The 12,712-nt window shown below is 43.0% G+C and overlaps 1 protein-coding gene across 1 annotated transcript in view; it reads right to left on the bottom strand.

Moving 5' to 3' along the window:
- The window catches only part of NUDT3 (nudix hydrolase 3), a 96,781-nt gene that overhangs the window by 19,700 nt on the left and 64,369 nt on the right, over positions 1–12,712 (bottom strand). Inside the window, exon 3 of the mRNA XM_036316309.1 lies at positions 953–997. Coding sequence (XP_036172202.1) covers positions 953–997 — 45 coding nt within the window. The remainder of the gene's footprint in view (positions 1–952; positions 998–12,712) is intronic.

Below are 12,712 nucleotides of genomic sequence, written 5' to 3'. Positions count from 1 at the left end.
ATGTCCAGAGAGGTTAGACACAGGATTCCTTTTACTTTTCATTGTCCTACAGTCAAACATGAACGAGTGCCAGATGGCCTATTTGAAAGGGGCCACTTGCATTTGAAGGTAAGCTCCTTGGCTGGGTTTCTAAAGCCAAGGCTTTATTCTCTGTTTTCCTTCCCTTCCCTTAAGTGAAACTTCATGGAAATGCTGTGAACAGGAAGTCATGACCTCTCAAGAAAAAGGCACCAAGTAAATTTAGGTAGCTGGGCACCAGAAAGAAAAGAGACTGTGGATGGGCAGGGCCTCATCAGGGCAAGCCAGTGATCATCTCTTTTCCTACTAACCTCTTTATTCCCTGACTTCTCACTTCCCTTCACCTCCTCCCAATCTCTACCCCAGTAGATTTCCTTGTTTCTCTCTCTTTTGCTATAGCTGCTTAATCTTCCATTTTCCCTCTGTCTTCTCTGCACTTATCTACCCCCTCACATCTTAGGAGGAAAGGTAGAGAGATAGAGATGGGGATAAATAATACTTACAAATAATATTCTAGCTCTTTGGAGGAGACAAAGACTACAATGGACTGAATATTTATGCCCCCACCCCTCAATTTATATGGTGAAATTACATTCCCCAATGTGATGGTTTCGAGGTGGGGCCTTTACGGCTGACCCTCAGGAATGGAATTAGTGCCCTTATAACAGAGACCTAGAGAGCAACCTTTCATTTTCCACCACATGAGGACAGAAACAGCCGTCAATGAAGCAGGAAGCAGGTGCTCAACCACGCTGAATCTGCTAGTGCCTTGATTTTCCACTTCCAGACTCCAGAATTATGAAAAATCAATTTCTATTATTAATAAGCCACTCAATTTATGATAATTTTGTTCAGCATCTTGAATGGACTAAGACAAAGATATATTTGGTTATTAATACGATACCAAATGTACCAAAGATTTTAACAGACTTACCTCAAAAATTCCAACTAATCTTCCCAATGTCCCTTTTACTCCAGCCTGAAAAGTGGGAAAAAAATTGACATTGATGTTGTTTATATTGTTGTCTCATTCTGATTCTTCTGAGCAGATTTGTAAAATAGAAATGAAAAACAAAAGGACACATTTTGGTGGGAGTCACACCAGTGTTTTATGTGTCACTGACAGGAGCATGTCGTCTCCTCCCAGGCTCTCCCCACACTGCAAAGCTGGCCAAACAGAGCAGATAATCAAGGCCACGGATTACTTCACTCATTTATTCATTTGTTCAACAAATGCACACTGAATGCCTAATATGAGCCAGATAACACCATGTACCAGGGATATAGTGATGAATAGGCTAGAACAAAAGGGCAAGGCCCTTGTCCACAGGGAAAGGCCCTTATCTGACTTGTTCTTGGATGTCTATGTACAGTGTGCCCAGGACAGAGCTCAGCACCTGGCAGGAGTTCAGCAAAACTAAGTCAACAAAAACATACACCCGGTCATTGTGCCAGTGACAGGAACTGACAGAGATGCACAGAGCAATGTGAAGGTCAGAAAGGGATGAGGAGAGCGACAACTTCATCCAGTGGTTAGGCATTTGAGTATATACTCTCTATCTCTGATTATTTTATTTATTTATACATTTTTAAGATCTGTGTGTTTCTAATGTATTATTCAATCTATTCCAATTTACTAATTTTCTTTTAAGCTGTATCCGGGCTAGAGTTATCCTACCTCTAGTCTGCATTTTATTTGATATTTTAAATTTCTACATGTTCTTACATATCTATCTGTCTCCATTACATACGACCTGTGAATGCTGCAGACAGAGCCATGGAGTCAGAGGCGGGCTGGCTCCCTCCTTCATGTGCACTGCCTCTGTGTCCTCTCCCTACCTAGTCCACATCTTTCTAAGTCTCAGCTCCTGGTGTCCTTCCCATCAGGCACCTGGGCCCCACTCCAAGGGTCCAGGCTGCATTCTGCCGTGCCACTCTGTTTCTGATCTATGGAGGATTACTTCATTCATTCATTCATTCATTCATTCATTCATTCATTCATTCAACAAATACACACTGAATGCCTAATCTGAGCCAGATAACACTTTGCTCGTGAGCCAGACTATGACTTTTTTAGCTTTTGCTTTTTATATCTGTCTCACAGGTCACCTTGGAGCAGAAGCCCTAAAGGTCAAGACCTGGTGAAAGCCCCCTCACAAGTACGCCTTCATCAACTGGAACATGAATGCACTTCCGATTCAATGAATTTTGTAGCATGGCCTGACAAAGAACTGAAACATATTCAGATGATCAAGAAATAAATAAAGGAATAGCTTCTATTTTAAAAGAACAAAACATGGAAACAAAATCGTATGTAATGGAGAGAGATAGATATGTAAAGGGTCAAAGGTGAGGGAAAGATGAACCCCTGGAAATGCCACGGAATGTTCTAACCTGTTTTCTATTACTACTACCTTATTTGTATAATGACCTAAAAATTAAGACAAAAATATTTTCTAAACACAATACAGGTGCTCAGTAACTTTGTACAGAATGAACAAAAATTTAAACTAAGTACTCTAAAAGTTTTTTTGTTTTATTAATCTTCACCCAAGGATACTTTTCCATTGATCTTTAGAGAGACTGGAAGGGAGGGGGAGAGACAGAGAGAGAGAAACATTGATGTGAGAGAGACACGTGCGTTCCGACCAGGGCCAGGGATCAATCCTGCAACCAAGGTGTGTGCCCTTGATCAGAATCGGATCCAAGACCTTCAATTGTCGGGCTGACACCCTATCCACTGTCCACTGAGCCAAATCTGCTAGGGCTACTCTAAAAGTTTTAAGAGATATTGAACAGAAGCAAAAGAAGCCAATTTAAAGGCCTACATGCCTAAATGAACTATATTTTAAAATTAATTTTTGCTAATTATCTGTCAAGGAATTCCATTCCTTTCTCTTGCCAACATGCCTGTTTCTTTTCCTAGTCTTTTCCACATCCAATCTTGTCCCCATACGGCTTCCAGTCTACTTGAATGGAAATGTCTACCTTTTCTTCTTTAAATTGCTTCTCTACAGTTTTAGAAATAACTGCACTTTCACAGCCAGCTAAGGCCAGCTAGATTGTACTTTATGAATTAAGCAGTGAAGCAGCCTGAACAACTGGGACAAGCTGGCACAGCAGCATGAGCTGGGAAGCCAATTCTGTCCTCTGATCCAGGCAGCCCAAGCCCACTCACATGTGTCCCCCTCACCCTGGTCACAGGAATGCACTGACAGGGCCAGGGAGTAGAGCTGTCAGGGTTGGGATGAGGGGGAGGTAAAGAAAAATCCATAGAGGTTCAAAGAGGCCATCATTTTTTTCTTCTAGAAAGTGGAGAAAGAGTTCTCTTTAGCAGTTATTGTGCAATTAATTTTTTTTGTTAATTCTCACCCGAGGATATTTTTTCCATTGATTTTTAGAGAGAGTGGGAGGAGGGAGAGGGAGAGGGAGAGGGAGAGGGAGAGGGAGAGGGAGAGGGAGAGGGAGAGGGAGAGAGGTAGAGAGGTGGAGAGGGGGAGAGGGGGAGAGGGGGAGAGGGGGAGAGGGGGAGAGGAGAGGGGAGAAGGAGAGGGGGAGGGAGAGGGAGAGGGAGAGGGAGAGGGAGAGATAGAGAGGGAGAGGGAGAGGTAGAGAGGGGGAGAGGTAGAGAGGGGGAGAGGGGGAGAGGGGGAGAGGGGGAGAGGGGAAGAGGGGGAGAGGGGGAGAGGGGAAGAGGGGGAGAGGGAGAGGGAGAGGGAGAGGGAGAGATGAGAGAAACACAGCTACTGGTTGCATCTTGCATGTGCCCCAATTGAGGCTGACCAGGGCAGAATCAAACTTGCAACCCAGGTACATATCCTTGACCGGGAATCAACCCTCCACCCTCGGTGCATGGGCTGACGCTTGGAACCACTGAGCATGATCCCATTCACCCTGACCAGGGCACATGTCCGGGTTGCAGGCTCCACCGCCAGTATCGGGCGTGAAGGAGGCAGCTAATTGAGGTCCTCTCTCATCAATGTTTCTCTCTCTTCCTCCCCTCTCTCTAAAAATCAATAAAACGTATTAAAAATGTTTTTTATCTTAAAAATCCCAAAAGTTTAGAAAATGGTCTTCAAATTTTAAGGGCACAAATCAACTTCATATTATGACAATTCAATATAATTTAAAAATTTTGTTTAATAGTAATTTCTGCATTCAGCATCAACATATAACCTGGATTTACTCTGTCAGGCGCAATTGAGAAAAATATAAAAGCATTTTCCTTTATAAAGTTTATGCACTCATAAAATCTAGAGTAAGTCAAACCACACCGCCATCTGGACACTGACATTTCAGTGGCATTTACTTTCATTTCTCATTAATGTTCAAGTTGTAGAAACTAACGGTAGTTTTATTTGTTTCTTAGTGTTTCTTTCGAGTTTTATATTAACACTTAGGGGATCTACTTGTATAAATTCTACCTAAGGTGATCCTACCAATGATTCTATAGTAAAAAGCCAAGAAATATTCCTCTATTTACCAGTTGTTATTTATTTTTATTTAAATAAAAAAATATTTTTATTGATTTCACAAAGCAAGGGAGAGAGAGAGAGAGAGAAAGAGAGAGAGAAACATCAATGATGAGAAAGAATCATTGATCAGCTGCCTCCTACAGGCCTCACACTGGGGATGGAACCCGCAATCTGGGCATGTGCTCTGACTGGGAATTGAACCCTGACCTCCTGGTTCAAAGGTCGACACTCAACCACAAAGCCACACTAGGCTGAGCTATTTACCAGTTTTTAAAATTGAGCCTCAGACCGGGCCATGGTGTCTCCATGGTTGAGCATCGACCTCTGAACCACAAGGTCACGGTTCAATTCCCAATCAGGGCCAGGAGGCAGATAATCAATGATTCTCATTACTGATGTTTCTCTCTCTCTCCCTCTCCTTCCCTCTCTGAAATCAGTAAAAATGTATTTAAAAATGTAAATAAAATTGGGATTTAGCAGTTTTCTTAGGAGAAGGCTCTTCTTTACTACGAAAGAGAATTTCAGTTCTTAAAAGTCATAATGCTGAAAAAGACAGATTCCTCATGGGCAAAGGCCCTCCATGGCAAGGTTCACTATAACCATTTTACTTTTTCATCTTTTCCCACAGTCCAACTTCCATCTCCCAGCTCTCTCTCATGCTGCCGCCAGCAATTGGGCTGTTATTTTTATCTCCCATGTGACTCTTGCATGTAGGTTGGGGTAGGTGTCAGGGTCACATCTGACAGATTTCTGGCCCAGACATTGGGGATAAGATTTGGTTCAGGGTACATGTAAGGTGGTCCAGCCAAGGTGCTGGTATGAACCTGTCTTTCTCAAATTCATTTGAAGCAGTTATAATGTCAATCTGTATGTCACAAGTTCCTACTCCAGAGGAGACTATTTAAAAGTCCTTATTGCCCTAACCGGTTTGGCTCAGTGGATAGAGCGTCAGCCTGCAGACTCAAAGGTCATCCCAGGTTCGATTCGGTCAAGGGCATGTACCTTGGATGCGCGCACATACCCAGTAGGGAGCGTGCAAGGAGGCAGCTGATCGATGTTTCTAACTCTCTATCCCTCTCCCTTCCTCTCTGTAAAAATCAATAAATATATTTTAAAAAAAAGAAAGTAAAAGTTCTTCTTAGCAGGAAGACATCTAAATAGCCCTGGCCAGTATAGCTCAGTGAATAGAGCGCCAACCCATGCACGGAAGGGTCCCAGGTTCAATCCTGGCCCAGGTCAGGGCACATGCAGGAGGCAATCAATCAATGTGTCTCTCTCACATTGATGTCCCTGTCTGTTTCTCTCCCCCTCCCTTCCACTCTCTTTAAAAAATCAATCAATGGAAAAAATATCCTCAGGTGAGGATTAGCAACAACAATAAAAAAGAAATCCAAATAAGTTATCTATTGGCCTTTATTATTCAACCATACGCAGGTGAACTTTAAAATACTAATTCTAGCACTTTAGGTCTAGTCAACAAACATAATCTGAGCAAGTGCCTAGTTTTTAAAAAGAAAAAAATCTCAGCCCTGGCCAGCTGGCTCAGCTGGTTGGAGCATCCTGTACCCAGAAGGTTGTCGGCTCAATCCCCGTTGGGGTACGTATGGGAGGCAACCTATCAATGGTTCTCTCTCTCACATCAATGTTTCTCTCCCTTAAAAAAAATTCAAATGTCTTTTTTCTTTTTATGATGTTTTACTGAAATTGGAAGTATTTATTTGCAAAGGGCTGGACCAATCAGGGAAACGTCCCCATCTTTCCCTCTAGTTCCCCCTTCTCCCCCAGTGTGTACATGAGGATTGGGCAGAGGCACGTCTGTGGACAGGCACTTTGAGCCTGCCATTGAGATGACCTCCCACCACAAAGAGCCTGGCTTTGTTGTGTAGTAAGGATGGGTACAAAGTGGACCGTCACCTGTTGAAACCAACTTTTCACTCTAAGGGAGACATTGGGGCTGACACTGATGACTGTCTAGCCCAAAGGCACTCTCCCGCCCTTGCCTTGCTATTGGGAAGTCCAGATTCTGTCAGGTGAGAGCTAAGGCACATGTGGTGTGGCACAGGGAATTCTACTTTCCTCTGCAGTGACCCACTTCTGGATAAATGGCTCCTGAGACGATGTCTCTCAGGGGTTTCTGGGAAAGATTTCCCACCACGATAAAAAAGCATTGCACAAAAAGAAACCCTATACCTCCTTGCTGTCAAGTGGGAACCTGAAACTTGGAGCTGCAACAGTCATCTTGTGATCATAAGGGGAAGGCCAAGAGAATCAACGAGAAGCTGAACCAAATTCTGACACCGCTGAGCTGCTGAAGCAACGCGATATGGCCAACCTCTGTCTTCTTACGTGAGAAAATTAACTGGTGCTGTTGAAGCCACATTTAGTCAGGTATTCTGGTACTTGTATCAGAAAGCTTCCTGCTACTTCGCTTGATTTAAAAGGTAGCTCTGTGAGACACTGGGTATCCAAAAACAAAAATTCTGCAAGTTCACAGGAGCTGTAGTATCAACGTTTCCTTTATTAAAGCAATTAAGCCCAGACCCAAAAGGAACTCAGAGGAGCAACTCCAATGCAAGTGTCTATAGAGGAAGCCCACAAACAAAAACATATGGCCTTCAATGCACGCAACTTTCTGGTACCTGCCAAACTTTCCATCCCACAAGGAAAGAATCACAGTGAAGACAGATGGAAGCACCAGTAGATGGGAAGCCAGTGTTATGTGAAATCCCTTCCCAGGGTTTTGTTGTTGTTTTTTTAAAATGAAATATTTCAAACATGAAAAGGTAAAGAAAATAATAAACACTGAGCCACATGGGGTTCCTTCAAGATGCGTCAGAATCAGAGTTCTTAAATTTATGTTCTATGTAGCAAACAAATTCTGTGCTGGGCAGTTTGCATTTGTAAATTCAGTGAATTAAGAGGAAGCTGTTAAGTGGCACCTCAGTCAGGTAACTTAGACCCGCACAGGCCCAATGGCTGTTGGTTGAAGGTGGGGGGGTCTCTAGAGGCAAGAGTTGCATTTAGTATTTGCTGAAACCACTGTGAATTATACTGGAGTCAGTGAAAAAGTAATCTGTGGCTATACTTCCTAATGACTAAAACTCTTTCCTGGAATGTGGAGCTGGGTCAGAAAGCAAATACAACTGTTTTGGAAGAGTCATCTGGACTCAATTCATTTAGCAGAATGCACTTGGCTCCTAGCCCAGTAATTCAGTCTCTCTTCAGAGTTCCAACACAAACCAGCTCAAGCACAGTACTATATTCTCTATGGGGGCAGATTCTAATCTCTACACTAAGCCACTGAATTAACTATTCATTAATGGGTACCATTCAATGATGTGTGATAATGTAGACAGTTTATAAACTTAGTAAAAATATATCTTTTTTAAATTCCAGACTTTAAAAAATTCGTTGAAAGGTAATTTAGGAGTAGTTATTTGTAGTAAAAGAGAGCTAATCTTTAAATTAGGTTCTCTGAATTTAAAGTTCCTAATAAGTTTAAAATAAGTAAAAAGCAAGAAATAATATATATCAATTCTTTGACTAAAGAGTGATTTGTTTTTTTAATCCTCACCCGTGGATATTTTTCCATTGATTTTTTTAGAGAGAGTGGAAGAGAGAGGGAAAGAGAGAGAGAAATACTGATGTGAGAGAAACAAAGCAATTGGTTGCCTCCTGCGCACCCCCAAACCAGGGCCCAGGCTGGGGAGGAGTCTGTAATGAATGACACGCCCTTGACTAGAATCGAACCTGGGACCCTTTGGTCTGCAGGCCAATGCTCTATCCACTGAGCCATACTTGGGCTAAAGAGTGATTCTTTTAAAAAGCTGCTTGATATAAAGCTGCTTAAAAAGATGACTGAATTTACAAAAATGTGACCTACTTAGAATTTTTTATCTATTGAAAGCAAGATATCCCTATTCATGTCTTAAATGATTAGCTTAGAGCAGCAATTTTCAACCGGTGTGCCACAAAAATTTTAAAACATGCAATACCTGACTATTTAGTCAGGGGCACTGGCTTCTTTTCCCTTAGACTGTCAAATTAAAAAATGTTAACAGCCCTGGCTGGTTTGGCTCAGCGGATGGAGCGTTGGCCTGCGGACTGAAGAGTCCTAGGTTCGGTTCCGGTCAAGGGCATGTGCCTGGGTTGCAGGCACATCCCCAGTGGGGGGCGTGCAGGGGGCAGCTGAATCGATGTTTCTCTCTCATCGATGTTTCTAACTCTCTGTCCCTCTCCCTTCCTCTCTGCGGAAAAATCAATAAAATATATTTTTTAAAAAATGTTAACAACCAATGCAACAATAGCCGTCAAGTGTGTCTAAATCAAAATTATACCTATTTTTTTGTCAGATCGGCAAAAAATATCTTTTGATATTTTTGATAAAAATGCTGCAGAATTTTAGTAATTAGTTTATGTGTGCCATGAGATGAAAATAACTGCCTTAGAAAAACAAAAATATTTAAAGTATTACCTCAGAGTCAAAGGAAAGAGAAGAAACATAATTCTAAAAATAAAAAATTTTAACTAACAAATGTACTAACTAGTAGATTGACTAAGCATATCAATCCTTCTTCTTCCTGAGATTCCATCAAAATGGAAGTAGAGGAATAAGACTGGAAGGAGGCTGTTGGAAGAAAAGCAATTTCAAAAATTCCAAGAAGCTCACAGTGATGAATGAGGACTGAAAGGTGAAGAAAGGCAGGAGCAGCAGCTCAGCTTCCAGACCCTGGAGAGGTTCCAGGGGAGGACAGGGCAGGAGCACACAGCGTGGAAGTGAGAAGGGTCCCGAAAGCCAAAGGTCTAAATACCAAACAGCTATCCCCACACATGGAGAATGGCCAGGAGCCAGGCCCTGTCCCCCAGCCAGCTCTGAGGGCTCTCACGGAAGCAGAGAAAGAGGGCGGTACTGCAGCTTACTAATGTAGCTATAAACACCCCCTGAATAAAGTCCTATTTTCGCATTCTTTTAAAAGACCCCGGACACACCAGCTTCACTTCCCTGCAGATCACTCTGCTGCTACTGCCTCAACCATGACTGTCACGGGACAGCCACGGATCACCTGACCCAAGGAAAGAAAGATCAAAATAAGCAAACGAAACCTGGCTCTGGTCAAAAGAAAAAAAAAATCAAGAAAACTTGGGAAAATTAGTTCTTATCTTTAAAGAAACTTGAGAAGGTATGGCATCCTAAACAAGAACAAAATGTATATAAAAGCAACCAAGAATAAAAATGATAACATAGAACTTAAAAACGGTAACTTACAACTTAAAAATGACTAGTAAAACAAAACATTCATTAGAAGAGTTAGAAGGTAAGTAAATAAAACTTCCTAAAACATAACAAAACAAAGGGATGGAAATATGACTGGACAAGAGTAAGAGTAACGGCTCAAGCCCTGGCCGGGTAGCTCATTGGTTGGAGCATCATCCTGATAGGCCAAGGTTGTAGGTTCCATCCCCAATCAGGGCACATAAAAGAGTCAACCAATGAATACACAAATAAGTGGGACAAAAAATCCATGTTTCTCTTTTCCCCTTCCCCTTTATCTCTCTTAAAAAGAAGAGTAAAGGCTCAATCTAGAGCAGCGGTTCTCAACCTGTGGGTCGCAACCCCTTTGGGGGAGGTCAAACGACCCTTTCACAGGGGTCGCCTAAGACCATCGGAAAACACATATATAATTACATATGTTCAATTTGTAACAATGAAAATACATCCTGCATATCAGATACTTACATTCCGATTCATAACAGTAGCAAAATTACAGTTATGGAGTAGCAACGAAAATAATTTTATGGTTGGGGTCACCACATGAGGAACTGTATTACAGGGTCGCGGCATTAGGAAGGCTGAGAACCACTGTTCTAGAGGATCTAATATCTAATTAATACAAATTACAGACAAATCACTGAGAAATTTCAAGACCTCAGGGATAAAGAGAAGGACAAAACTGAGATCTCCAGAGGAATAAAAACCACACTAGTACTAGGCTTATTATCCACAACACTGAAAATAGTATTTTTAATTTTAAGGGAAAGTGATTTTCAATAAAAAACTCTCTTTAGCAAAACCTTCAGTGAGACATTGCCAGTTGACTCCCGTACACACCCCAGCTGGGAATTAAACTTGCAACCTGCGTATGTGCCCTGATCGGGAATCAAACTGGCAACCTTTTGGTGTACAGGATGATGTCCCTACAAACTGAGCCACCTGGCCAGGACACAATAATCTAGCTTTTAATTTAAAGGCAGAATTGGCAATTTGGTTTGAAATGACAAAAAAAAATTCAATTTTGCCAACTATCACTGTAAAGGTGAGCTTGCCCTTTCTAAAACATTTAATACTGCATATGTCAGTTCACTCAGAGAGAGAACCGTTTATTAAAAGCAGTGAGACTACAACTGCACTTCTCACTCTCAATTGGCTGCGGAATTTCATCATGCATTTTTTATTTCAGTCATTCTAACAGGCATTCAATTATCTCATTGGTGAATGACATTAAAGATAATTTTTTAAAAAGTAAACATTTAAAAATTATTAATTTAGATAACAAAAATGAGTATCTTTTATACATATTCAAAATAAAAAGAAATGAAGGCTTAAATGGTACGTTTAGCTCTGCTTGACCAAAAGGGCAACTTTAAACAGATAACCTCTTGAAGTCCCTTCAACAATGTGATTCTATGACCCTATAAAAATAAATTCCAATTAAAACCATAGTACCTATATGCACAGGCATGCTCCCTCAGGTTTCTCAAGTCTAAAGATCTCTGTGATGTTCTCATGCAGTTTTGCACCCAGAACTGTGCTGGTCACACACCTATAACTAGCTGATGGTCTTTCTGTCAGCTCTCATAAACCTCAGTGAAAGCATGTCATGGAAGAGCTCTTGGTTGGAAATAATACTCTCAAAAAGTCGCGGTTCATTTACACAATGATATACTAACTCTGCTGTAAAAGGGAAGAAAAACTTACCCTTTGCGACAGCATGGAGGGACCTGGAGAGCATTATGCTAAGTGAAATAAGCCAGTCAGAGAAAGACAAGTACATGATTTCACTCATATGAGGAATTTAATGAACAAACGGACTACCAAGCAAAATAGAGACAGATTCATAGACAGAGCAGGCAGACAGCTCTGGTGGGAGAGGAACAGTGTTGGGGGTGGAAGGATTGAGCAAGCAAGAAAAAAAAAAGAGAACTCATGGACAACAGTTTGGTGAGTGGGGGGGATGAGGTGGAAGAGAGCATAGAGGGGATAAATGGTGGTGGACAATTCTATATATACTAGAGGCCCAGGGCACGAAATTCGTGCACAGGGGCGGGGGGGGGGGGGCCTTAGCCTGGCCTGTGCCCTCTCCAATCCAGGATTCCTCTCACAATCCGGGACCGCTGGCTCCTAACCACTCACCTGCCTGCCTGCCTGATTGCCCCTAACCACCTCTGCTTGCTGGCCTGATGCTCCTAACTGCCTCTGCCTTGGCCCCAGCCACCGTGGCTTTGTCTGGAAGGACGTCTGGAAGATGTCCAGTTTAATTAGCATATTACCCTTTTATTAGTATAGATAAAAGCCTAAGTGATTGTCCGACCAGTAGCTATGACGCACAATGACCACCAGGGGGCAGATGCTCAACGCAGGAGCTGCCAAGCTGCGGTGACTTCGCAGCTGTGGTTCTTGGATGATGTACCTGGAACCAGAGAGGAGGGAGCCCGATTCCGGGGTGCGTCACCTGAGAACCACCATCTCGCAATCCAGGATCCCCTGGGGGATGTGGAAAGCCAGTTTCGGCCTCATCCCCGCAGGCCAGGCCAAGAGACCCCACCAGTGCACAAATCCGTGCACCAGGCCTCTACTCTATAGTAATAAAGGTATAATATGCTAATTAGACCAGAAGTCTGGCCCCGATTGCTTGGTGCTATCAGCGGGTGCGAGTGGTGGCTGCCAGCCTCAGATGCCCCTCAGGGCTTTTCCACCTCCCCCTGCTCCTGAGGGGTGATCAATGCTGGTAGCTGCCTCTTCCACCCATTGCCAGCGACAGCCCCGCTTGCACCCGCTGCCAGCGCCATAGCTGCTGTTCACACCCACTGCCGGCACCGGCACCAGCCCCGCCCGCAGCCAAGGCTGGAGCTGCCGCATGCACCCGCTGCTGGCACCTAGCGCCAGTCCTGATTGCTCAGCGCCGTCAGCGGGTGTGAGCTGTGGCTGCCGGCCCGATTGT

This window comes from Myotis myotis, unplaced genomic scaffold, assembly GCF_014108235.1.
Source record: "Myotis myotis isolate mMyoMyo1 unplaced genomic scaffold, mMyoMyo1.p scaffold_m19_p_7, whole genome shotgun sequence".
Lineage (NCBI taxonomy): Eukaryota > Metazoa > Chordata > Mammalia > Chiroptera > Vespertilionidae > Myotis > Myotis myotis.
The sequence above is the reverse complement of the archived record's forward strand: the minus strand, read 5'-3'. Positions and strand labels throughout refer to the sequence as shown.